General features: G+C 40.5%; 1 protein-coding gene across 1 annotated transcript in view; it reads right to left on the bottom strand.

Moving 5' to 3' along the window:
• The window catches only part of LOC5566575 (dipeptidase 1), a 177492-nt gene that overhangs the window by 64417 nt on the left and 85125 nt on the right, over nucleotides 1-27950 (bottom strand). The window contains exons 2-3 of the mRNA XM_021850354.1: nucleotides 14367-14833; nucleotides 14148-14304 (exon numbers count right to left, since the gene is read on the bottom strand). Of these exons, the coding sequence (XP_021706046.1) occupies nucleotides 14148-14304; nucleotides 14367-14521 (312 nt within the window). The 5' untranslated portion in view covers nucleotides 14522-14833. The remainder of the gene's footprint in view (nucleotides 1-14147; nucleotides 14305-14366; nucleotides 14834-27950) is intronic.

Here is a 27950-nt window from a genome sequence, read left to right as displayed (position 1 = left end):
AAGGCGTAAATAACTTTAACTAGAGTCCCACCGAGCCTAACCTCTCACAAAAAAAAAAAAAATATGAAACTTAAAAAAATAAAATAACGAGGTAGGTGAAAGTTCCCAGCTATATGCTGAGGAGTGCAAAATTCGGTTAGTGTAGAAATAAAGTTATTTAGTTAAGACAAAGTGTTAGAAACTTAAGGAAAACCAACATATTGTAAAACTCAAACAAAGACATCTGGGAAGGCAAAACGCAAGAATGATTTCATTACACTTTCTCTTTCATTACATCATTCTCTAAAAGGGGGGAGGTGTGCTATACACGCAACGACCCAAAACATCCTTCCAGCATCTATCACCCAAGCAATAAATACAACACAGAATGTTTTGTCACAAATTGACTAGGTCAGGTCAGCATGGGTGCGATGGCCAACATGCGTAAGCAATTTGCATCAAGGCACTCGAGTGCGCTACATGTTATGCTGACTGCATGTTTACTCGTTGGTGGTCGTCCGTTTGGACGATGCGCTAGGCTCATATTTCAACCCAAATTGTTATTGCCAAATATTGTCACCGCCGACCCAGGCATCTTTGCCATTAGCATAAGATTGTATGATTGTATTATTTGTGTTAATGTATTACAGAAAGCCACTAAATAAAAGGAGCTGATGTTCCAATGAAAGAACAGTCTTGTTCTGACTCTGAATCTATGCGTTTCAATGCACCTCAGGTGTATACCGAAACATCCCTCTAGCAACCTGGTAATCAGGTACTGCTAACTATTTAGGAATAGACTAGATCAGTAACATATCGATGTGCAATACATAGTCCACGGACGGGCTATGAAATTGTAGAGCAATTGACATATGCTCGGTGTTAAGTCTGATTGAACCAAGGGTTTTTTCAATGTTTTCAGGAAAACGTATTCCAATCATTTGAAATAACAAAACATTTGCCTTGTTTTCCGTAGAATAGAAACTTTTCTATTTAATAAGCCATTTGTACCGGAATAAGCATCGAATTATAAAGATTGATGGATTTCTTCACATTTCTTTACAAGGTCAAAATATAAAATAATCCGGTCTGTCTGAATACCGACTATATTGCGTTTGAAACGAATGCGAACTGCAAATTGCCTGCAACACATTATAAATGATCAGGCGGCCAAAAATCGAAAAAACGACATATTCTGATAAAGATGTTTCTGAAATATCAGAGCAAGATCGTTTGTAATTTCATTGACACAGCATGTTATTTATTTATTTATTTTACTATGGATCACTATAGAGGGGCCCAGATAGCCGTAGCGGTAAACGCGCAGCTATTCAGCATGACCAAGCTGAGGGTCGTGGGTTCGAATCCCACCGGTCGAGGATCTTTTCGGGTTGGAAATTTTCTCGACTTCCCAGGGCATAGAGTATCTTCGTACCTGCCACACGATATACACATGCAAAAATGGTCATTGGCATAGTAAGCTCTCAGTTAATAACTGTGGAAGTGCTCATATGAACACTAAGCTGAGAAGCAGGCTCTGTCCCAGTGGGGACGTAACGCCAGAAAGAAGAAGAATGGATCACTACGTCACTACAAGTGTCGACAAAAACTCTTATTCCTGTTTCATATAATTTTAAACTGCACAAATCTTGTTTTTCGTACTTGTCCACGTACTTTTTTTTTTATTTTTATGTTACAAGTAAAAATTGTATTTTTTCCTCCTTATCCATTAATGATCATATGTGACTCTCAAATCCTGCTCCTCCATCACTTATCAACACCTTTTCCGTGAATTTTGAAAGGTATTCTCGGTCTCTTGAAGCAGCAATCATTACCCGAGCAGTGGATTATAACAGAGTTTTTTTTTTTTATCTTTATTATAGAGGTTTTCAGCTTTCGCAGCTGGTTCGCCTCTTCAAACGTTTAAGGCTAATTTTTATATCTCGTTGTACAATTTGGTTTCTTTCAAAAACTTCAACAATTTCTCCTCTTCATTTACATCATTGCTTAACACGGTTCTTATACTATCTTGTAGGTTCAAATTGTTACGTATATCAGCATATTTTTGACAGTTCAGTAAAATGTGTTCAACAGTCAGAGGAACTGAGCAGGTTTCACAAGTTGTTTTAGTTGAATTGGAGATATAGTGTGCATGTGTAACTCTTGTGTGCCCTATTCTTAAACGAGATAAGATCTTCTGTTCTTTTCGAATTTTTCTGTCTGACCATTCTGACACAGTATTTTTGATTTTTCTCAGAAATTCACCATTGTTGGATTCCCATCTTCGATACCATGCATTGTAGTGCATTCTGAATTACTAATTTCATATCTGCCCTAGGTATTCCGAGATTCCATTTGGTTGATGTACGCCCGATGCTAGCGAGCTTGTCTGCTTCCTCGTTTCCTCTAACGCCACTGTGTCCTGGAACCCAGCAAAGAGTCGTGTTGGGTAGAATAGAGTTTTCGATAGCCTGGATTAGGGGATGCTTTTGTTGCGGATTTTCTAATGCAGCCAATGTACTAGCGGAATCAGAAAAGATGATCGATGCGTTGGGGATGCTTGTACACTTCTTGATTGCAAAGTAAACTGCCGCAGCTTCTGCCGAAAAGACGGTAAATTGGTCGGGTAATCTGCGTGCGAAATTTCCTATTGGCGAAGATATACCAATGCCAACCTTTCCATTTGAGCGTGAACCATCTGTGTAGATTTTGCAGTGTGTAGCGTATTTATTCTCAATGAGTTCGTTGAAAATCGCCTGAATTTTTTCCGGTGATTCGCCTGCCCGTATTTCTCGTTTGATTGACCAATCAACTTTGGGATTAGGACGATCCCATCGTCGATTTCCGACTCGGTGGAGTGTGGCTATTTCGGGAAAGTCAATATTAGTATATTGTTGCAATAACTTTCTTGTCTCATCGAGAATAAAAATATCTCTTTGTGCGCCGTATGTTTTTTCGATAAAGCTTATCGCTCTGTTGCTTGCTGCCGCAGTTAGGGTGTACTCAAAAGGGAGTATTCCAGCTTCAACCATTGTGGACAAAGTCGGAGAGCTTGGAAGTAGACCAGAAGTGAGACGTATCATTTTATTGTAAGTAGGGCTAAACATTTGGATCATAAGCGTTGCTGAACGGATTGTAATTTCTAGGCCGTACAGTAACTTGCTGATTATTATGCTCCGACCAATATTCATTAGCGACCTCCGGTTGTTAGTTGAGTGCCTTCCGCTTATAGCTTTAATTAGGCGTATTCTACTTTCGCTGTCTTTTTTCACGAAGGAAAAATGCGAAGCAAAGTTGCATTTTCTGTCGACGACAACTCCTAGGATTTTTGCTTCTTTTTTGAACGCAACCTCACATCCATCGACAATTACTGGGTTTGTCCAAGGGTGATGTTTAAAGTTACAAACATGTGAAATTACACATTTTTCCGCAGCCATCTTGAAGCCACAGGAAACTGCCCACTTCGAGACTTTACGCACCGCTGATTGGAGCTTACGCCGTATGAGTTTGGGACTTCTACCAACAACGACAAGAATTATGTCATCGGCGTACACGAAGATAAATATACCATCGGGGAGATCGTTGAAGACGGAATTCATAGCCACCAAAAAGAGAGAGACGGCTAGTACGGATCCTTGCGGTACACCTGATTCCTCGATGAATTCTTCTGACAAAGTGTTCCCGATGATCACTTGAAAAGTTCGTCTATCCAGGAAGCCTTTAATGAATTTCCCCATGTTTCCTACGATGCCCCAGTTGATGAGCTGGCGCAATACTGAGGGTCGCCAGACCCTATTGTAGGCCTTAGAGAGGTCTAATGCAGCTATATCAACATGTAGTCCGTTGGAGAGAGCGTCATGTAATACCTGTCCGAACGATGCCAAGTACGATCCCGTGCCACGTCCTTTGAGGAATCCGTGCTGTCGAAAGTCTAGGAGTTGTTTTTCTTGGAGAACTGTTGTTAGTCGGCGATTAACCATGCGTTCCAAAACTTTTGAGATGCAGCTAGTTAGTGCAATCGGTCTAAAGTCTTGGGGGTTAGTTGACGTTGCCTGTTTTTTTGGGATCGGGACAACGAGACTGTGACGCCAGTCCGGGGGAAAACTTCCGGCTTTCCAGATAGCATTAAACATTTCTAATAACGCAATCTTACCTCGTAATGGCAGACGTTTTAGTAACGGATAACTTATCCCGTCTGGCCCAGCCGACTTTCCGTTGCTGGCATCCAAAGAGAAGAGAAGTTCTTCTAGGGTGAAAGACTGGTTGAAGTCGTTATTTTCCTCATCGTTCGGAACGATAATTTTCGATAGCGTGCAATTCTTATCTTCTTGGAATTTTAGGAAACTGTCCTCATACTCAGCAAGTGATGAAATCTTAGCGAAGTATTTTCCAATGTTATTAGCAACGAACGTTGGGTCACGAGATATGATATCATCTTGGCAAATAGCAATCCCTCTCAATTTCCTTCGACCAGATAGTGCATTGACTCGCCTCCACATTTCACTCGTTGATTGCTCACAATCGAAACCATCAAGGAATTTCTCCCAAGACCTCTGTTTTGCTTCTCTGATTGTCTTTCTACACTCGTTTCGAAGTCGTCTGTACTCGGCATGAATTGCATCATTATTGGGGTGGTCCCTGGGAATACGTTTCACCGCCCTCAAAGCTTTCCTACGAGCTTTCACTGCAGTTTTCACTTCATCGCACCACCAGTGTGAAGCTTTTTTTCCGGGTCTACTGCTCGTCTTCGGGATTTGCTTCGTTGCAGCATCAATTATGATGTTGGATAGTTCTTCAAGTTGATATTCGCGGTTGGGATCTATTAGAGATGTGATGGTTTGTTCATATCCTTCCCAGTTTGCTTCGTTGAGTTTCCATTTTGGACGACGGGTTGTCTCCGGTGGGGGGGCATTGTGCTGAATTTCAATTGGGAAGTGATCACTTCCCATTGGATCCGAGTGAATGTACCAATTTAGAGAAGCAAGGATATTACTGCTTGCGAGAGATACATCTATGCACGATCTGCAGTTGGTGCGGAGGAATGTGGGCGAACCATCATTCATCACGATAAGATCATGTTGCTCAGCCGTGTTCAGTATGGCGACACCCCTTCCATCAGTCTTCGGTGAGCCCCATGCGTAGTGATGCCCGTTAAAATCCCCAAGAACGAGCAAGGGTTTCTCCAGTTGATCGAAAAGACTCGCTAATTGTTCCTCTAGATTTGAAATTCCGGAATTTTGAAGGTAGATGGACACGATTGTGTGACGAATAGGCAGGTGAACTTTTGCAGCTACGGCTATGAGAGCCGTATTGAGTGGAACGAAAGTGTGCGCCACGGACTGGTGTATAGCTAAGACAACATTTTGGAAAAGTGTGGATCCTGTTTTGACATACCACCGATACTTTCCTTCCAGTAAGCGATCTAAGTTCCGAGCATTCCGGCAATGAATTTCTTGAAGTGCTATTGCCTGTGGTGCGTTGTCATGTATTAACAGTTGAAGATCGCCTAGGTTGTTGAACAGGCCGTTTATATTCCACTGGAGTGCGAGTCTAGTTGTTGCGCTACCAGAAAAGGTGTCATTCGTGGAGATTGTTGGAGACCTTCGACGATTCGAGTATGATTCTCCGTATTCGCGATCATTTATGATGAGATTTTCGGAACCTGATTTCTGTTGTTCTTCAGCACTAGGGTTATAGGCGTTTGGTGGTGGGAAGGTTCGACATCGTGTTATGGTGGGCATCTCAGAAGATCCTGGTCGTTGCATATGGTTGTAGAAAAGATCATACTGATAGGCGTCAGTCAGAGCGGCTCGTGGCAGACAGTTCAAGGTACCGTCAGATGGGGCTTCTTTGGGCATATTTGATTTTTCTGACGTTGAGACGTGCATGGCTCTGGAAAGTGCGCTCATTGAAACCTCAGAGGTTGGGTTAAGGGAATTATGTGAAAGGACATTTTTGGTATGTAAGGAACAAGTGGAGGGATGATTTGTATTCTGCTGATCTGTTTGAGATTGATGTTGAGAGTGCGGTGCGTGCCAACCGGCCGCAGAGGAAGATTTACCATCGACGGGTTGGGGTGTAACGTCCCGGACAGTCTCCTCTTCCCCCTGCGCTTCTTTACGAAGTGAAGGTGGTACTACACGTTCGCACGCTTCAAACCGGTGGTTGTTGATTTTGGGATGGATGCTGTTGGTTGATTGCGTAACTAATTGATTCTGGTTCTGGGCCATTATTTGTTAGGTGGTGTTGACTTGAAGCTGGATTCTGCGATGTAGTTCGATTTAGCGGTATCCTCTTGATTGCTCGTTTGCCTGGTCATGATAGGGCTTCTGGTTCTAGAGGAGGTCCTTTTCGGCGGTGGTGACATGCCGGCCGATCCCTTGGATACTTGTTGTTGGTCTATTGGCTGAGTGTGGCGTTTCGATTTTCGCTTTATGCTTTCCATTTCTAAGCTGGGCTCGCTGGTTAGCGATTCACTCCGCTGTTTTGCTTGCATTCCATCCAGGAGACGCTTTAAGTTGTTGTTTTGCGCTTCCAATTTCCTGATTTTCTCATCGCGCTGCTGTACATATTTCAGGAGTTCCTCGATTTTTGTCTCTTTTGCTTTGCTACGTTCAAGCATTTCTGTCACCTTTTCTTCCAAACTTCGCTGATTCTGTAGCTGCTGTTCCAACTTTTCGATCATGTCTTGCTGCTTCTTAATTTGTTCAGCCATAGCATCAAAGCGGGTTTTATCCAAACGAGGCTGCGCCGTCACTTTGGCATAGCTTCCGTTTCCTGCTTCGACTCGTTTTCGTGCATCCGGGTATGAGAGGTTGAAATCAATTTTGGTTCGGATAATATCCACTTCCTTCCGGTATACTTCGCATTGACGGTTAAAGGGTCGATGGTTTTTCTCACAGTTGATGCAGAAGGCAGGTTGATCGCATGTATCCATCTCCTCATGTTGTGACGAACAGTTGAAACACCTTTGGGCAGTTGTTTCTTGAGTGGCCGTAGGAGTAGCATTTGAAGCAGAGTAATGGATTAGGATAGTAGGGTCGGGTAGGGACCTGTAGTAATCCAACTTTGACCGACTGTGGGTATTCTGCACGGCTGAAAGTGAGAATAATCGCCGGCGTTTTTTCCTTTTTTGCCTTCATGATCCTTCTGACATCGGTGACACCTTGACTGGCAAGCTTGTTGAGAATTTCCTTTTCCTCCATGCTGATTAGCGAGTAAGTGGAAATAACGCACCGACTTGTGTTGAACTTGGGGTGTAGTATTACGCTTACTTCCGTTCCATCCTTGAGAGTGTTCAATTGCAACAGTTTTTCGACTTGGGCTTGATTCCTAGTCCGCATAACGTACTTCGTGCCATATCCTTCAATATTACTGCGCTCAACGGGGCCAGCCCATTCCTCGACACTTTCTCCAACTATGAAGGGGTCCTCTGGAAGTGCTGATCCATTCTTACCCATCAGAAGCAGCGTTGTTACAGCTCCAAACGTTTCCGTTAGCCCAGGGAAGTTTCGATTTAAAGGCCCGATGGGGCCGCCTCCACTGGTGGAGGCCATTTAGCAACCACAGCCAATCACACGCACTTTTTTCAGATCGAAGAAATACAAATCAATTAACGCAGAAAAAATTGGTAGCGGTCACCCGCTACCCACCCCTGCTGCGAGGATGAGGATTGAGGAATAAGAAACCCAAGAAAACGGTTTTCACGCGAATTTGTCTCAGCATGCACTTTTTCGCCACGTATTGTCACAAACTATCACTCGGGTTATTTGCTTGACCCACACAATACTACTCGTTACGCACTGCTGTATGTGCTTATTGTTCTCGATGATGCCGCTGTTGCCCGGTGTTAACTTAACATTGGATCGTACACTTTTAACGCCTACGCATAACAATTTGTCTGTACCGCACTTCGTGAAGATGAGTTCTCACGTTAACTTTTACGTCGGTTGAAAAAACGGGGTTTAAAACGCTTATTTCAAAGAGAAAATAGCATTTGAAGACTAGACGTTTCGCGATGTTGTTATACTACCGTATCCCGATTACACGAAACTGATAACAGAGTTGTATTTAATTTTTTCACTCCGTTAGCCCGTTTTTGCTAACAAAGTATGTTATAAATTTGGCTGATTAGTAGTTAATATAATTTCAACATAATTTCCTCTACACTAAACAAAATATGTTATAATTTGAACAAAAATGTAACAGACTATGTTTCAAATCAAGCAAAAATATAACTCATTTTGTTATTTTCCGAAACAAAATCATAACAAAATTTGTTATTAGCTTTTTAATTTTGTACAACAAATTGTGTTATAATAAGGTTTTAAATTGAAAGAAATAAAAATAAGCCTTTGTTATTTATTATTGATTTTGTTTTAAATATGATCGGTGTTCAGATAGATTGAACCAAGTGTTTTTTAATGTTTTCAGGAAAACGAACCCCAGGCATTCGAAATGTCGAAATATTGGCGTTATTCCGCTATAATAATGTAACTTATCTATTTGATTATACATCTGTATCAAAATCAGAATTAATGGAGTCCTTACCGTATCTTTTGAATGCCAAAACATCATCTAGTCCGGTCTGTCTGAATACTGACCATATGTTATAATATGATTACTTCCATCCAGCTCAAATTGCTTACAATAAAAATGAAACAAAGTTTATTATTTCTAATAAATCTTGATATAATTGTGCTATTTTTTTTTTGTTTTCCACTGGTGGGGTATACACTAACTTTCCTTCCCCATCCCAATTGACTGTAAGAGCTTCGACAACGCCGTTATTGATCAATAATATGAGAGTTGCTGAAATTACCTTTTTGAGAGTTAGCGAAAAGTCCCATCACCTATTCATTTGGTTCGAAATGCATTTTTACCAGTTCCGATCCATCAAGGAGTAGCTACCATAGACATGTACAGTCAGTATATGCTATGCTAAAATTGATGTCCAAAGGTATTTTAAGTTATAAATCGAAGAATCGTGAAGAATTTAGCTGCACATATTTGCATTTGTTTAAATATAGAGATTTTTAACTTTTTAAATATTTTTTTCCAATTTTCCTTTGATTATAGCTAAAGATTATTTCAGAGGATAATTTAATATCGCAAAATAATTCATATCATCATTACTATGTGAGTTGTTTTTTTTATTAGTGACACTTTACACTTGAAGGGTGCATTCGTGTCAGAGAAAATATTCAAACTTTTTACTAATTCATCACAATTTACAATACATATTCACAATTTAACACACAGTCTTGCATCATGTAAATACTTCATCAGTTTTTCGTTTCAGTCTTTACTGCTATCCAGTGCTTCTCTCAAGGTAAGAGTACCCAGACAACCAGAAGCCGCAAAAAAGTTCACGTAATAACTCGTTTATTCATACAAATTGCATCAAATCCGCAAAACACGGTGCATAAAATCGTCAGATTGATGAGTTTCCTCGCATAAAACACTTTTTTTCAGAGTTCATTTGTACATTTTGTTTCGTCTCGTACATTCGTACAAAGTAAATCGAATCAATCCGTAGCAGCTGTCAAATCAACATTTGTTATCATAAGTTAAGTCGCATAAGATCACCGGTTAGTTCGGTAGTGAATTTATACACTCGCATTGCATTATATCATTCATCACATAATATATGCACGTAAAACGCCTCCACTTTTGTACGTAGAAGGCCTTTTTGCGACATCTTATAAGTGACATTTTTCACATACAAAGCCTCCAGGTGATTTCGTTATACGTACATTTTGGTTGTCTGGGTATCGATGGTGTGTCGTTTTCTTTCATTTTCATATTTTCTGCAATGTAAGATGAGATGTCGTACATCCAGCGTGATTCCGCAACACTCGCAGGTGGGCGGAGGTTCCTTTTTTAGGAGGAAAGTGTGCGTGAGCCGCGTGTGGCCGATTCGCAGCCTGGTTAACAAGCGTTTCTGCCGCATTGCCGAATTCTGTCCACCTCTTAATATCGTGCTTTATCTCTCTCAGCTTGTTGTCTCTTATTCAGTACCATTGGCTATTCCATTGGTGCCGAATGGCTACCTTCAGCAGGGAAGACGCTACACTCCTTCGGAAGACTAAAAGTTCCGGAGATGCCATTATTGTAAAAAGCGGCTCCTACCGTGTCACACTTCAAACCATCGGTGTAAACGACGCTCGAGTTGTGGAAGTGGGTGGACAAAAGTTGCTGGACGACTGGACGTACTTTCTCCGGTGGGTCCCCGGCTCGTATCCTGCTCTTCACGTCCCACAGAATCGAGGGTTTCTGTTCGTTGACCGACAGCAGGGTGTGTCGTGCCTGTGAGCTCCTCCAAACGATCCGAAACGCGTCGAATCAAGGGAAGAGAGTTATTTTGGCTCTTTTTCCCTAGAATGCGGATGGCTGTCCTCGCTATGCACTGAACCGCTAACAGCTCAAACGGTAAGGTGCCCGCTTCGGCCATGACCGAAATTATGGGGCTGGTAACAAAGGCTCCAGAAGCATACCAGACCATTTTGTTATATGCTGGAGCAAGGATCTGCAATGTTGCTGGTCTTCCTCGGCTCACCAATCCGATACCGTACGTCAGTTTTGCAGTTACTAACGCCGATCCAACTTGCAGCAGACTTGTACGTTTGCCTCGCGGTAGTTTGGCTATCTGGAGTATTCGCAGACGTGACTTACATGCTTTCTTCACCATTTTGCAATGCGGTTTGAATGTCAAGGTACGATCGAGAGTGACACCTAGAACCCTCATCCGGTTGGTTTTCGGAACAGAAGCCTGGTCTACAATGATATTCCGTGCCGGCTCTCGTCATGCATTCGGGCATGCGCCTTTGCAGCAGACATTGCATAGCCGACGCTCTTCGCCCATTTACATACAGCCTTCACGGCGGCCTGCAACTTCGTGTGTAGCCCTTCGCTTTTTGCCCCTTTAACGACGAGGACGATGTCGTCAGCGTACAGGAGTATGTCGACTCCATTCGGCAGTATCCGGAAGATTGGCTGCATCGCCACCAGGAACAGCGTTACGGATAACACTGATCCTTGCGGCACACCATTTTCCAGCTTGTGTTCACTGGACGTGTAACCACCCAACGACACCTGAAACGTTCGCTCCGAGAGGAAGCTTTGCAGAAAGTTCATCATCCGACCACGTATCCGTCATGATTTCAGGGTGCGAAGAATACCATGTCGCCAGGTGGTGTCGTATGCCTTCGACAGATCCAGAGACGCTATCAAACAGTGTTCGTCGGCGTTTGGTATCGACCTTTCCAGCTCGGCGAAGTACGTGTCGGTACCGGGAAACTCACCGTTGCGCCAGATTTTGTTCAGCATCTCCAGCTGTACAATTTTTACGGACACGGGAAGACGTTGAAGCAGCGGTACCTGTCGAGGCACCTCGCCCTTTGTCGAGAGCCCACAGAAGTTCGGCTAGGGTGATGTCAACGTTGTACGCGTCGCCGGTATTAGACAAAACATCTATGGGCTCTCTCTCAGCTGCCATGTTCGCCATCTGAAACGATGGAGGGTAGCTGGACGTCGCCGATCTTTCGCCGTAGTACGTCGCCAGTTCTTCCGCTACTTCTTCGGGGTTGTCCGTGAAACTGTTAGGCCGTTTGAGGATGACTGAGCGTTTCTGCCGTTTTCCACGCAAGGTGTTATCCGTGCGCCACAGTTCGGTTGTTGTACTGTGCGGGGAAATCTTCCCTACGAAGCTTTCCCATGATTTCTCCTTCGCTTTTTTAATCGCCTTTCGCGGCTCCGCTTTCGCTGCTTGGAATTGCGCCAACGCTTCGGGTTGATTTGGATTGACCTGCTGTAAACGACGAATTGTCGCCTTTGCCTTGGGGCACCTCCATGGTACCGCTTTCGGACCAATTCGGCCACTAGTCCGCGGGATGGACTTAGACGCTGCTTCAATTAGTTTTTCGGTGAAGCTTCCTACATTCCACTCGACCTCTGGGCGGATGGTTTCTGCTGTAATCCGTTCGTATTGTTCGTGTTATTTGTTGATTCGACCACCCAGGTATGGATACTGCAATCGGGAAGTGATCGCTACCGTGTGTGTCTGCTAAGGTTCGCCAGGTGAACCTCCGAGCCAGACTCTCTGTGCAGATGGTCACATCGATCGCCGAAGTGTTGCCCGAAGCCGGGTCCATGCAGGTAGCTGAGCCGTCGTTCAAGATCACCATTTGCTTCGTCAGGGTTGTTTCGGCTATGAATCGCCCAAGCGTGCTTGATTGGTGCGATCCCCCTGCGATGTGTTGAGCGTTGAAGTCTCCGAGGAGTAAAATTGGACCTTCTAGCTAGTCGAAAAATTCATCCAGTGCGGTCTGGCACTGAGCTGAACTCGGCGAAACGTATATCGACACAACAGTTGCCCGGATCGGCGCATGAAGGCGAGCAGCAACGAGATGCAGAGAGGTATGCCTTCCCGGATGGCAAGGCCTACACCATGTTGCCAGTAGTTGGCGTTCCTTGACTGTAGCAACAACGTGTAGTTTCTGCCAACGAAGTCTGGCGGAACAACAGTCTGGTTCACCTTGGCCTCCTGCAAAGCTACGATGCACGGTTCGAGGTTGGAGATTAGCAGCTTTAGCTCGCTGATGTTGGCCCTAAGACCACGGATATTCCATTGCAGGGCGAAGCAGCCGCCGGAGCGACTATCCGTAGCTGATCGTGTGGTGGATGACGAGGTTGATAATCTTCGGATCGGCGGGTCTGTTGTGGGAGAAAGAGGGATTGCGATAGCCTCTGACGATGAAGGAACCAAACTGTCACTTGTCGTTTTTTTTTTTTTTCAGACAGCTGGAGAAACGTCAATTCGCCAAATTGGTTCGTTGGATCCGTAAATTCAGGCAATCTACGTTTGGCGGACCCCCTGGGTCGCCGCTACTAGCGGCCGCAATGTTGTTTTATGTGGAAAACCCTTTCGCTGACAACGGTCACCCGTTACTTACCCCAATTGGACTATAAAAAAGTATAAGGAAAGATCCTACCTTCTTTTTTACTCGGTCGTAGAAAGCGGCGTTCCCAAAAGTTTGTGCCGCACTGTGCACACTACTGGACACTACTGTAGTAGACTCCTGATGAGAATCGCTCACTTTCTCGATGAAACTTATTTCCCAAACTTTCGACACTTTTTTTTCAACGAAACCACCGAATGATGAATGAGAACGGCCGGGGAGCCGGCTGACGGCAATTTGTTTTGCTGTTTCGAAGCACGTGGGTGTCACTTTTTTCGCCGTTTTCGGCGTTATAACTCCGATTTTCACCAATCCTTCACTATGCTCTTCTTCTTCACTACCGCCAGCACTGATTCAAACGCGTTTCGATCGCGAAAATCCCGAAAAACTCGGAAAAACACCTAGTTTAACTCGAACGCGTGTCGGTGTGTCGGAACGATCTGTATGTAAGTTGTGGTTTTCACAACATTTATCGCCTATCTGCATAATTTTTTTTTTTTAATGCACTCCGTGCTTGTGGCCACTACTGTGACGGACTCAGTTGATCTGTAGCTTCTTTATCGATACAGATCTATTTTCAACTTATCTATATTTACATCTAGTTTCACTCTCTCCTACTCTTTTACTCTCACACCGAGCAGGTAGGAGAGAGCTCTTCTATTAGTGAGGCTAGCTGCCTGCGAAGAGGATCAGTTTGTCTCAGTCACCATCTGATACTGACGGAGGATGGATGTGCTCCCCAAAGCTCGGTCCTCCGTGAGGCGTCTTCTGGTGGCTGGACGGGTTTTTTTTTTGTGGAGGGGCTGGGAATCGAACCCATGACCTTCCGCTTATGAAGCGAAAGCGTAACCTCAAGGCTACAGACCCCCCCCCCTATCTGCATAATTAATAACAGCACTTTTTATTTGACTTTAGGCTCTATTCAAAAGTTTGTCTAGAAAACTTATTTTTTGAATAAAAAAGTCAAATTATTAGTTAAACTCACTGAGCTGTTAGAAAGACGTCAAAACTAGTTGAGCATTGCAAATTTTCATGAATTAATATAGAAAATGTTTATTGAATTATTATATTCAAATTGGGAACTTTTGAACGGCAAATTTTGAAACATTACGAGTTAAAGTGCTGACGTGAAATTAGTTGTATAGAAGAACTAGCCAAGGGCACAGTGATGCAATTATAATGTGAAGGCTGTTTTCAATTAAAACTTACCTGTGCCGCTACCATCCCTTCTTTCAGGCGACGCAAATCGGTGTGACTCCAGGCACTGGTCGACCACGGAGTAATGTCGCGCAGATCCTCGCCAAAGCGAAACTCCCGCAGTTGATTCTTGAGAAACTTCCGAATGTTCCACGGTAGGTCGTTGTGGCTGTTCAAAATATATGACAAATTACTTGATGTTAATCACAGATATAAATCGTCCAATCTCACCCATCGATCAAAGGCACTTCTTTCAGCACTTTCCGCACGATCTCCATCCGTTCCTCCAGCTGGATGGCCAGGCATGTCGAGATCAGATGAACCAGAAGCGTCCAGAAGAAGATTCCGCACAGGAGGAAGCCCTCGGTCGGCTTCCGGCGACGCATGGCCCCCACCCGGTGCCACCCACCCCGTCTTCCGGTGGTGGTGAGGCTCCCTGATGGTGGAGGCGAAAGTGGGGGCGGTTGGGGCGGTGGTTGCTTTGGAGCTATCAAAGTCGTCGGGCACCTGCAAGGAGCTCGTCTTGATCCTTGTCCGCAACAACGTGATGACAACGACACTTTGCGGTCACTCCGGAACAGCCACAGGGAAATGGTGACAGCTCCCCAACAGAACCAATAATCAGACGTTAACAAACGGATCGGCTATGATGGCGGTGATGATGGCGATGCAGATGGGATGCCGATTTTAATTGCAATCTGTGGAAGTAAAGACAGGAGAACGGGAGAATGATATTAATACGTGGTGATGGTGGTGCTGATATATGTTTATTAGGGTGTGACTTATTTAATCTTTTGAACAAAATATGCCAAAAAACATGGATATTTTTTATGAAAAAAATCAAATCAAATTGTCTAAAATTAGCTATTTACCTATGAGTTGAGGGTTTATCAAATGAGAATTACCAGTGCCAGTCTTATTTTTAACGTTTAACTGGCAAATATTTGAGATATATGGTTTAAATAACTCGCAGCTATTCGATCGAGGATCAATTTGGGTTGGAAATTTTCTTGACTTCCCAGGCCATAGAGTATCCTTGTAACTGCCACACGATTCTCACATGCAAAAATTGTCAATTATCAAATAAAGCTATCAATAAATAACTATGGATGTTCTCACTACGCTGATAAGCAAGCTCTGTCTATGTAGAGTCGTGAAGCCGAAAGAAGTAGAAACAGAAAAACATATATTCAAAAGCACGTAAAACGGTTTGAAATCGATTGAGTGTTCAGAAATGTATGGTCAAACAAAGTGAAAAATTAAAAAAATTGTTCTACAAATTTATCGTAAATTCAATTTTGAAGACTATATTGCTAAATGATTTGAAATTGGAAGCAGTATGTGATCACTTTATTCTGTTTTATGTTTCTGTGGAGTGAACGATGGAATCATGATCAAACGCGTTTCGTTCGCGAATGTGAAAGGCTGTTCAATCGAGAATGGACTACCAACTGGTGAGCTCGTTTCATGCTTGTGATAACACATTTTTTAGTAATTCAAACTTTACCGGATTTACCATTTTATAACTTGGACATTTGCCTCCAAGTCGCCTGTGCCACACATTTTTTTTTCAATTTACACTTTGACGTTTATCTCTTTATGTGAACTGAATACAGGAGAGCACTATTCGAGGACTTTCGAAATATGAACCGCAGCTGCACCCTAATGCATATGAATACGGGAGACCGGTTTGGAACGAATCCAAAGCGTAATCTTGTTTGAACTTCATTATGCACTGGTGGGATACACCTATTGATGATGATGATGATGATAGCATACAGCTCACATTTATGTGAATCATATGGTGGCAGCAGGATATAAAGGATGGAAAATAATCAGCTTTCATCGTAATTGGAACGAACGGAAGAGTGTTATGAAAAGTTGCTGATTAAAAACTGATTTCTGATTGCTTTCGAGTTCTACGCTTTTCAACATCCGTCTCATCAAAGATGCAGAGAATCCATCGAATGCCATTATTGGTTTGGTTTTGTGGCATCATGACAAATAATTCAATCCGAATAGATGTATGCGCTGTACTCCCTATGGTTGAAATTTAATTGACCTTGGAAAATTCATTATTACTGTTCATTACACACAAACCTATAGGCTTTTAGGATCCATGCTCAGCTTACCGATCTTTGAAATGGTATGGTTGCCGTATTCCAATGGACAAATTACATGCAGAATGAGTCTTAATTTCTAGAAGTCAAGCCTGATTATCATTGATTTGGATTATATTTCACACAAGTTTTCAGAATGATTCTTCTTTTTCTTGGCATTAACGTCCTCACTGAAACAGAGCCTGCTTCTCAGCTTAGTGTTCTTATGAGCACTTCCACGATTATTAACTGAGAGCTTACTTTGCCTAAGTTGCCATTTTCGCATTCGTATATCGTGTGGCAAGTACGATGATACTCTATGCCCAGGGAAGTCTAGGAAATTTCCATTACGAAAAGATCTTGGACCGACCGGGAATCGAACCCAGACACCTTCAGCATGGCTTTGCTTTGTAGCCGCGGACTCTTACCACTCGGCTATGGTAAAAACTTAGAGACAAAACACTGAAAAATACTTATTGTATCATTCTGAAAGGGGCCTTTTTCAGAATGATACAATAAGTATTTTTCAGTGTTTTGTCTCTATGTTTTTATTTATTCATTTACATCTTTTTCTTGAAGAGGATATTAATTTAAAATGATACGTTGGAGTTAAGGAAATAAATGAGCTGTTTTGGTGCTTTAATAATTTCTTCTTGATGAATTTCTTGAAAACTCCTCAAGTTTTTGTAATCAGTTGAAAAAGGCCTTTTTTAAGAAACTGTCATCAATCTGTTAGCAAACTCAACAGATTTCTGTCAACAATCTTACCAGCAGAACTACTACATAGTTCTCTAATATGGATCCATTATGATTTTTTTGAAGGATTCGTGAAGGTATTTTTTTCAAAGATCCCTCTATAAATAGATTTACGAATTCCTTGAGTGATTCATCTACACATTCCACTAAATATTTTTTCAGGAATTGGTTTTGTAATCCACTGGTGGAACTCTAAAGGAATCCTAAGATAAATACCAAAAGAAATTATTTATACCCGAAAACCTTGGCCTATTTCCGTTTGGAATTAAGTTCTCAAGAAAAGTAAAAGTTATTTTGTTGTATTCAATATGCGTGTTCAATCAATCTATTCCTAATCTAAAATTGTCCAGGTTGGGATGTGTCCATAAAAGGAAAACAGTTCCATATGGAAAACCCTAAAAGCATTCAATGGCGTGGAAAAGAAATCATTTGTTTAGAACATTCTCAACATAAACCGGCTCATCATCGGAACCGCAACATCAATCAAGCTTTTAGGGAACATCGTGTAATTTGTTAAAAGTTTCGCAACCCATCAATCAATCGGAAAAAGCTTTTGGGCAATTGGAGGGCAACGTTCTGATGTCGCCTATTACCGAACATGAATCTCTGTCCGTCCTTTCATCCATCCATCCCATCGAGGCAGTCTTCCTTCAAACCACATCCGGACACCTAAAGCGTCAAAATTACTGTAACTTTGGAGAAACGATTTTGTTCAAGGTCACAATAAATCGGATGGCAAACTTTTCCTCTTGGAATTGAACGTGGCAAAAAAAAACCTCCAGTAGGGAAAACACGATTTGCATAGTGAAATTGCTTTCAGCATGGGAACAAAAGATAACGAAAAATTGGCGCAATTTTGTACCCGCAATTTATTTGACGATTACCGATTTTGTATTCCATTCGGGTCCAAGTGGTTGACAATGAAGTGAAACGTGTTACAAATAACGGTACGGTAATTTTATTGCGAAGTGGAATGAATCGATTATGTACAAGGTACAAAATGTCGAAAGACAATACATCGAATCCCTAAACCATCCCTCTAGACGTCAAAAGCAGTCAATTTTCAACAGTGATTTAGAATTAATTCCAGATCTATTTTTTTTACACCGTGTTTGATTTTGCTTATGAGTTATGGTTTTGGCTTCGTATGAATTATTTTTTCTTTAACCCGTATAGGCCTAAGTGAAAGCAAAAATTGTAAAACCCTCACCGCTCAGTGAATTCTTAATGGATCCAAATGATTTTTTTTGTCAATATACTGGCACACATATCTAGTTTCTAGAAGTGACGAGAGGAACGCGGAAATATTCCTGTGGCCGGAGTTATTCTGGTGGGTCACTGGGTCAGGCAGTGATGCATTTTGAACTGAACGCGAGCCAAAAGTGAACGGAGCCCGAGCCAAATTTGCACGAGAACGCAGTAGACAATGAACTTTCGAGCAAGAGCCAGCCGCTGCTCAAGAACGGCTCGTTCAGTTCACAATTCAGATTGGAGCTCTTACGTGAGAAATGAATGAATTGATCGTCTCAAATTTTCATGAACAGAAAAATCATACTGCTCTTGCTGTTTTATATTTCTAAGCATAGCTTTGACATAGATTTTTGTCGTGTATCAGTCAAGTCAATTGGGTTCAGTTTTTGGCTCGCACGGGTTCATATTTTTGAACTGCTCAATGTTCAAGCCTACTTGATCGCTGCGTTCAAAAAATTGAACTGGAACGCGAACTGAACGCGTTCAAATGCATCACTGGGGTCAGGTTGGGTGAAAAGGGTACTGTGCGTATGTGCCCCTGGAGTTAGGCAAATTTCAAATCACAGATAATTTCCGGAATCGGCTATAATGTGGCCACTACATGGCGGAATTTTAAGAAAATTACATCAGTGTAAACCTTTTGAGAAACGATTGAATTGGATAACTATAAGTTTTGTATTTGATTAATCCTACAAATGACCATTTTCGGGTCCCGGAACGCGTCAAACTTACGATAAAGTGACCAATTTGTATCTGAACATCTGCGCAAAGCTTATAGGAAGGCATTTTAGTGCACAATTATGTTTGATTTCTACTTTTCGAGAATTGAAACGGTTTAGTATACAACAAATCTACAGCCGGTTCTTCCGGGCATTATGTCCGAATGATCCCATCCGGTATATTTTAAACACTGCAAATCTCTTCATTTATAATGTTGAATATCAGATCTCAACCCTTCCATTACCAACCCCCATAAACAAGTGTTGAAAAAAACACGTTTTGGGCTGTAACTTTTTTGTTTTTTTTTGGTATTTTTAAACCAAATTTTGACACAAGAAGCGCATATCCTTCTAGTTTGAGGGCTTGGACAAAATTTTAGGATTGGTCACCTGGTTCCGGAGTTATTCCGGAATCAAAATGGGTGTTTCGAATTGGCCAGTTTCGAAAAAGTGAATTTGCAATATGAAATCAGCTGATTTTTTACAATGATTAGCTCTATAACGATGAGGACGGATGTCTACAAGGCCATCATGGTCACTGCATGCCGCGGATCACAATTTCCGGATGTTCCGGGGAACCGGTTCCGGGGCCATTTTTGGAAACGAGTCAATACTATCATGCAACACATCAAACTTCAAGATTTTTCAAATAATTGCATTCTATGACTGAGCTGCATAGTTCAGAATCCATTTGGCCACTTTGGAACCGGTATCCGGGTTTCCAAGGAACCGGTTCCGGGGACAATTATTAAAAATCAGTGAACACTGTCATGTGACACATCAAACTTCATGATTTTTCAAATAATTGCATTCTATGACTGAGCTGCATAGCTCAGAACCCATTTGACCACTTTGGAACCAGTATCCGGGTTTCCAAGGAACCGGTTCCGGGGTCAATTATTAAAAATTAGTGAACACTGTCATGCGATACATCAAACTTCATGATTTTTCAAATAATTACATTCTATGACTGAGTTGCACAGCTCAGAACCCATTTGGCCACTTTGGAACCGGTATCCGGGTTTCCAAGGAACCGGTTCCGGGGTCAATTATTAAAAATCAGCAAACATTGTCATGCGACACATCAAACTTCATGATTTTTCAAATAATTATATTTTATGACTGAGTTGCATAGTTCAGAACCCATTTGGCCACTTTGGAACCGGTTCCGGGGCCAATTATTAAAAATCAGCAAACATTGTCATGCGACACATCAAACTTCATGATTTTTCAAGTGATTACATTCTATGACTGAGCTGCATAGTTCAGAACCCATTTGGCCACTTTGGAACCGGTATCCGGGTGTCCGAGGAACCGGTTCCGGAGTCAATTATTAAAAATTAGTAAACATTGTTCATACCGTGGCTGGATTGAATAGTGTAGAACTCTCATGGTCACTTTGGAATCGTTATCTGGGTTTCTGGGGAATCGTTTGCGGGATCAAAAGATGAGTTTATACTGTCATACGATACACCAAACATTACAATTTTTTAGGATAGTATATTTCATGAATATGTTGCAATGTTTGGGACCTATGTGGCCACTTTCGAACCGGGTTTCCAAAGAACCGTCTCGAAGGTGAGTAAATATTGTCTGGCGGCTTTATGGATGTCTTATATATTTTTTTAATCTTCTATAACTCACTCTTGAGAATTAAAAACGCAGGTGCCATAGGAAAATTTCTGGTTCAAGTATCATATAGCTGTTTTTTTAACACTAACACGGTAATGCTTCCAGTGCACGATTTGCCCTTTGAAGGAAGCACCACACTAGACAACAGACTAGTATGCAACGCCCAGTAGCACAGTTGAAATACATTTCTGACGAAAAATTTTCCGGACTAAACCAGGAATCAAAGGGGTCATCGAAGGGGTGTGGACCCCTTGACTTGATGCGGCTAAATGCTTGGTAACACTAACCGCTCGGCCACGAAGCCTACAAATAGTTTCGCTTTAGTATTACGAAAGATACTGCATACTGTAGCAATACCGCAATATTTAAAACTCGTAAAATATGCTAATCAACAGTATTTAGTCGAAAACATGTAACACCTTCAATTGAATAAATTTTAGGTAATTAATTAAGAGAGTTCAGCTGATCATGACATTGTTCGGATTTACTAAAGCCGACTCCCCACATCTTGATATCTCTCCCTATGTAGATGATTTCTTCGGTCCCTTCATTTTGCAAACATTTTCACTCTGCATATCTCGATATCCTCCTTATCTCGATATCTACCTATCTTGATGTGAATTTCATTCCAGATTTTCTGTCCATATGCCGATATGCCCATTAGCCTGGGACACGGTTATATGAAAAATTTAGATTCTCGCTCCAGTCCACTTTTTGAATTGCATTTAGGTCCCATAACAACTGTGCAAAATTTCAGCTCGATCGCAGAAACTATATTTAGCGCCAGCCGTTCAAAGTTTGTATGGGATTTACTATGGAAAAACTTACTTTTACAAAAAAAATCGCCAGAGGTCGCCCATTGACCTCTATAAACATTCTGAATACAGACCTCGATAGGTATTTCTACGATGAACAACATTGCCGAGGACAGCAAAGCAATCCGATGCTTGATAAAAAAGTTCAATATTCTTCATCGTAAAAATACCTATCGTGGTCTGTGTTCAGAATGTGTATAGAGGTCAATGGGCGACCTTTGGCGATTTTTCTTTGCAAAAGTAAGTTTTCCCATAGTAAATCCCATACAAACTTTGAACCGCTGGCGCTAAAATATAGTTTCTCCGAACAAGCTGAAATTTTGCACAGTTGTTATGGGACCTAAATGCAATTCAAAAAGTAGACTGGAGCGAGAATCTAAATTTTGTCCCACACTAATGCCCATTATCAAAGGTTACTAGACTAGGTTTCAGTGATCCAAAACAAATTTCAAATACGAAATGACGTCTGTTTGTTTATTATTTTCCTGGTAACAGAGTGATTTTCAATCTAGTGTTCATTTACACAGATGTTCTTTGTTTCGATCTCTCTCTATATCGATGGTCCCTTTGATATCGAGATGTGGAGAGTAGACTGTATCACAGTTTTACAAATATGTCTTTAAAAAATGCCTCTAGAGATACTTATAGAGAAATCTTCTCTTGTGAAGCAATTTCTTGAGAAATTCTTCCAAGCTCTATAAGTGATAATTCAGAATTCTATAGAAATGTTTTTAGAATTTTCCATGATTTATTTAAGGTATTTGTAGACAAATACCTAGATCGTTTGAATCCGTTAAGAATTCGCTGAGCGGTGAGGGTTTCAGTATTTTTGCTTTCACTCAGGCCTACACAGGTTAAGAAGAGAATTCTTCCTCCAATATATGTTTGTTTCCCCTTCTATTCTCTCCTTTCGATCTTTGTCCCTTCGACGTTTGGGGATTAGACGTTTTGTCACCCAACCGATATTAAAGTTGAACTTCAGCTCTTAGTTAAGGTGAAGATGAATCGAAGCCAAACTTCCAATTTTCACGAGCACGGATCTGGAGAACCAAACATCCATTTGAGCTGAAAACCTAATCAATTGGTTAGCACCAGATGGTGACCAATCGATTAAGTTTTTAGCTTAAACGGATGTTTGGTTCTCCAGATCCGTGCTCTAGAAAATTACAAGTTTGGCTTCGATTCATCTTCACCTTAAGTGCCCATAACACCACTAAGCTCTGGTCCAATTCGGGCGTAACATCAAAAGAATTATAAAATAGACCAAAATTAAACAATTATTGTTTCAGTGCACAAAAAAGCTAAGATCATTTATATTTGTGGTAACCAGTGATTGTACAATGATTGGGAATCAAGTTGCTACATTCAAATCGGTTCGACAGTACACAAAATGTACTTCTAGTCAATAAAAAACAGGCTTCCCAGTGGCCAAATTTGGCATTAATTTCCCAAAAAAAAAATATTCCAGCTTAAATCAAAGAGACAACAGCTTCCGGCAGCTGCATCTGAACTTTCGATCCTTTTCTCACTCACTCGATTGAAGAAGGGCATTGAAACGGAAAAGCAAAACACTTTCCCGTATATCATCTCTTAAACCACAAAATGAAAAAAAAAAAGCTGGAAAGAAAAGTGAGTCATCGTTGGATGGAATGTTTGCCTGCAGGCTGCAGCAGTGCAAACATACTGAACCGCACACATATCGGTATTATTGCAGACACTACAAACATCCCCCTACAGGCAGGCTCTGTCTGGTGTGTGTACAAACGAGAAGCGAAATGATACATGCTTCCGAACTGAAGTGTGGGATCTTGGTGGGATTGTTAGGGTCATACTTTTCTTGTGGCAGTACTCGGTTTGGAAGGAGAAACGGAATAGGACAGTGGTTTCACAATTGTTGGTTAAATCCGTTTCCGAGTTTTTTTTTCATAGGCTTTGAATTTGAACTGAAATTCTTCAGCAATTCTTATAATTCCGTTGAACTACCTTTTTTGTTTACCAATTATGCTTAATTTGATTAAAACAACTTATGTTATATCCTAGTCCAACTTTGAGAACATCTATCCCCGATAGGTAATACAAAACGCCTGCACACTCCAGTCCCCGGGTTCCAGGGGGAGTCGATTTCCCCTCCGTAAGAAATCACACAAGAAAACGTTTCACGTTAACCAATCGCATGACTTTGATCCTGAACTGGATACGGATTATTCTAGTTGCTTGTTCACCCTTTGGTCTACCGTTCAGCTCTGGACTCGATTGAGAGAAAAAACTGATACATCGTGCAATACAAACTGCAATCCATGACCCTCACCCTCTCATCAGGAAGCATACCCGAGCTGGGAATTATAACTAATTAAAACTAATGTTCATGTAGTGATATTATCGTATATGATAACTCAATATGAAAATATTCTGATTGAGTTAACCACAATCACAACACAATATGAGATCAAAATTTTGAATGAAAATAAACAGAATATTAACATATTTTGATTGCACTATATTAAATCAAAAACTTATTGAGTTATTTTATATTTTTATCAATATAATAAAAATTAGATTGATTGATTGACTCTTAATTAAGGGGGAATTCAGCCCGAGGCTGGTTCATCCGATAAAAAAAAGAAATCTTTTCATATGTTAAATTGCAATAACCGTCAACTAGAGTTATGGAACAAATTATCTTTGGAAAGTTGTATAAAGGGTTCATCATTGTAATCAAGAAATTTTATTTCAGTTTGTATCCATGAGACGATATCAACACTTTCAATCTATGTCAATCTTCTATGTTAGATTCAGAACTTATCAAAAATTATCAAAAACTGTTATCAATATGTTGAAAACAAAGTTCTGGTTCAATTTTGATCAAAATTAAAAATCAGATTCTGCTCGGGTACACAGACAGCCTCACCTAAACACAATCGAATCATTCTCGTTAGGATTGTTGCTGCTGTTGCTGCTGCCGCTGCCCAGATAAATGGTCTCCGACTGGGTCATTTGAGATTCTTATGCGGTCATGCCGATAAGGATCAAAGAAAGAAACGGACCACATTATCCATAAATAAGGGTAAAGTTATACCGCCCTTACTCCCCCCCACTCTCCAGGATCAAGCTTCTCTTAATCAGTTTGCTTGCTGTTTCTCGGTTAAAATGTGGGTGGTTGATTGTGCTAGGGGGAGTTGTGCTTCAAAAAATATACTCTCCTCTCCATTAATTCCACCAAAGCCAGTCCAGGGACAAGCCGGGTCACATCTTTGAATAAGTCATAAGTTGTACGACTTAGGTGCCGGTAAATGAAGGGCAAGGGCTAAGGGGCACCACACCGCCGATAAATAGATGCTAGTTTGTGCCGGCAGATTATCATCTATATGTGACTTTTCCTCTTGGAGCTCAGGTTGAATGACGATGTTTCTTTTCCGTTTCGGAAAGGTCAGATGGGGTCATGGATGAGGGGTGGATAGTTCAGATGAGGAATAGGGTCCGGTCCGTAAAGCGTGTGTCAGGATCAAAGGTTGAATCGAACAGATGCTTTGGTCAAGGGAGTGGGTAAAGCTTTGCGGTATGGCTTGGGTATTTTAAATCCGAACCGGAACAGGAATAGATATATCACGTGTATATAATGGTACTTTTAGATTCAATACAGTGTGGAGGTAAAATAACAATAATCGGAATAAGATATTGGATTCAATGGAGACAGTTCAACAGAATACACACACAAGCAAAATCAAAGGATGAGTAAGGAATTGTTAATGGATTATGTTTTCAGTTCATTGCTCAGATATATTTCGAACTATGCTAAATAGCACTTTCAATTGTGAACATTCCAATTGGTATTTGAGAAAGTACCGTCGTTGGGGGTAATGTATTTGCAAATGTTGAACAAATATTTGAAATTAGTTTGTTTTTCATTAAATGGGCAACGTGTGAAAATTGTCTCATTCTCACCCCTTCAATGGGAAGACATCTAGTCATACAAACTAGAATTGATTTTCAGTAACAATCGTCTTCATTATAAGTTTTCCACAACTTTCCAATAACAGTTCATATGATTGACAATTTTGAAATAGTACTGATCCACCTTAAAGTAAGCATTCCTGTAACATCCTAATAAAAACAATTTTTGAAGGCCTCTGTTTCAAACAATGTTTAGTAAAATAACTATTAACTCCCTTGATCTTATCGTTTGGCGGTAGCTGTTGGTAACTGTAAGGAATATCCCATTTAATATTAAAATCCCATAATAATTAAAAATTAATTTAATACCATTTATAATTCAAAACAAAACAAAATTTCCCAATATTTGATGAGCTGTTTCAAATATTGGTTTGGCCAATTGTCACCCCCGATAACGGTACTGAGAAGTCAAAAGAAGTTGCAGCTACCAGCGATAGGAATAAAAATAACAAATGAGTTGTTAAACAAAAATGTTAAATGAGCTAACAACACAATTTTTTCGAAAACGATTAGTAACAAGAGGAAAACGAGTTGACATGAGTACATACACATACAGCCATTCCATGAAAAACCGATCTAGTGGGTCACCGAATTACGTGAAAATTTGCTGTTTTGTTCCTTATCCGAAATTAGGATACACGTGTTTTCAGATTTTTGGATTAGGGTGACCAATGCCTAATTAGGGTGACCAGAAAAATAGCGATTCCGCAAAATTTTAATTTTAAAAAAATTATAACTTTAGAACCGTTTGACCGATTTTTAACTTTCTTGAACGAAATGAAATCAGTCATTTTTATCGACACACCCTATCTCAGCGCATTAGACTTTTTATTTAAAAACAAAATCATAACTTTTGAACAGCCCAACCGAGTTCCAATCTTTTTTCATGGAATGAATGATTAAGAATTCAAATTTTTAGAAAAGAATATGAAACACTGAAAATAAAAATATTTGCAACAATTCTTATGTATCTATTTTTTATATATTTTCATGTAGTTTCATTTTTTTCTGAAAAGTTGAAATCTTTAGCATGTATTTCATAAAAAAAAGATTGGAACTCGGTTAGGCTGTGCAAAAGTTGTGATTTTTTTTAAATAAAAAATCTAATGCGCTGAGACCTACCGCGTGTGCCGATAAAAAATGACTGATTTTTTATTTTCAAAAAAATTTATCTCAAAAACAAAAAAAACATACATCGCTGAAAATTTGACAGTAAACGTAAAATTTTCTGAAATTTCAAGAGAAAATGAGAACAGCAATAGCACTTTTCGTCCCGAGGCCTTTAAAACACGAAAAAACGAAAATTTAAATTTTTTTTTTTTTAAACAAAACATTTTTTTATTTTATATTTGTCTTTCATTTCGTCCAAGAAAATTGAAAAAATCGGTCAAGCGATTCTAAAGTTTGGATTTAAAAAAATATATATAGGGGGATTCACTTAACTGCGTAATTCTTTGCGTATTTCGTGCTAAACTGATTATTTTAAATCTTTCACAGAAATGTGTTAACTGTGCACGAAACATTTCAACTTGTTGGGGTTTGACAGTCTAGCAATCCAAAAATGTCATCATTAAAAAACAATCACCACCAAATTTACGAAAACGGGAATTCAAGAAAAGTTAACAAATAGGCATTCTCATGCCAATATCTTGATTATATTGTACATCGAGGCATATGAGACGCCTGGAGCTATAATTGTAGTTGGTTTATTCAATAGTTTCGCAAAAAAATACCGGAAAGCGATCAGTGCGTAAGCTGATTCCGGTGGGAGCTCTATCAAGCATAAGTAGTGAGCAGTTCCATCCATTTTTCTATTACAGGCAAGATGTACTGCTCATTTTGAATTACTTGTCAAGCTACAATCCAATATCAATGATATTAATATGCTGTCTCTAAGTTTCTGTATGCGTAGTAATAAAGACTAACGGTAAATTCCTAATCCAGCTGAAAGATACCAGCATCGTTTCACATCAGTTGGTTTCAGTCGATTATAAAGGATGATACACAAATTATGTCATGCTAAATTTGAACTCGAATCCCCTTCCTCCCCCGTCGACACGTTCTTTGTATGAGTCCTTCAAAAATTTCGTCACACTTGACTTGACCTTCTTCCCTTCCCCTTGGAGCGTGAGATAATTTGTACATGACACTGAACAAATCGTAATAACTTAACGATGAGAAACTCTGAGTTGCGTTACATTTGCAATGCATAAAATGTAATAATACTTCCGATTGAGATCATTGACCTGCATAACAATTTAAAAGCAATTACCACAATGAAATATCAAATCCAATCACAAGACACACACATTGAGACTATTTATTTCTTATACTCTTCATCTATCTTATGTACTGCAAAGTTTATGATTTTGCGGTGATGGTCAAGAAACGGAGGAAATTGTTAAACGGTCTTCAAACAAAACCAACAAATATTGAAAAATAAATTGAGCATTTACAAAAACAATCAACGAAATACCTATCTGACGTTTGCGATAGGCTGTGATAGGTAACTAGATAGGATCTCTCAATGTTCTGGGTCAGAACAGGAATATTTCATTTGAAATAATTCATCAATCTGTTACGCAAATACTC

The sequence above is a fragment of the Aedes aegypti genome, chromosome 3 (genome assembly GCF_002204515.2).
Source record: "Aedes aegypti strain LVP_AGWG chromosome 3, AaegL5.0 Primary Assembly, whole genome shotgun sequence".
In the NCBI taxonomy this organism is placed as follows: domain Eukaryota; kingdom Metazoa; phylum Arthropoda; class Insecta; order Diptera; family Culicidae; genus Aedes; species Aedes aegypti.
The sequence above is the reverse complement of the archived record's forward strand: the minus strand, read 5'-3'. Positions and strand labels throughout refer to the sequence as shown.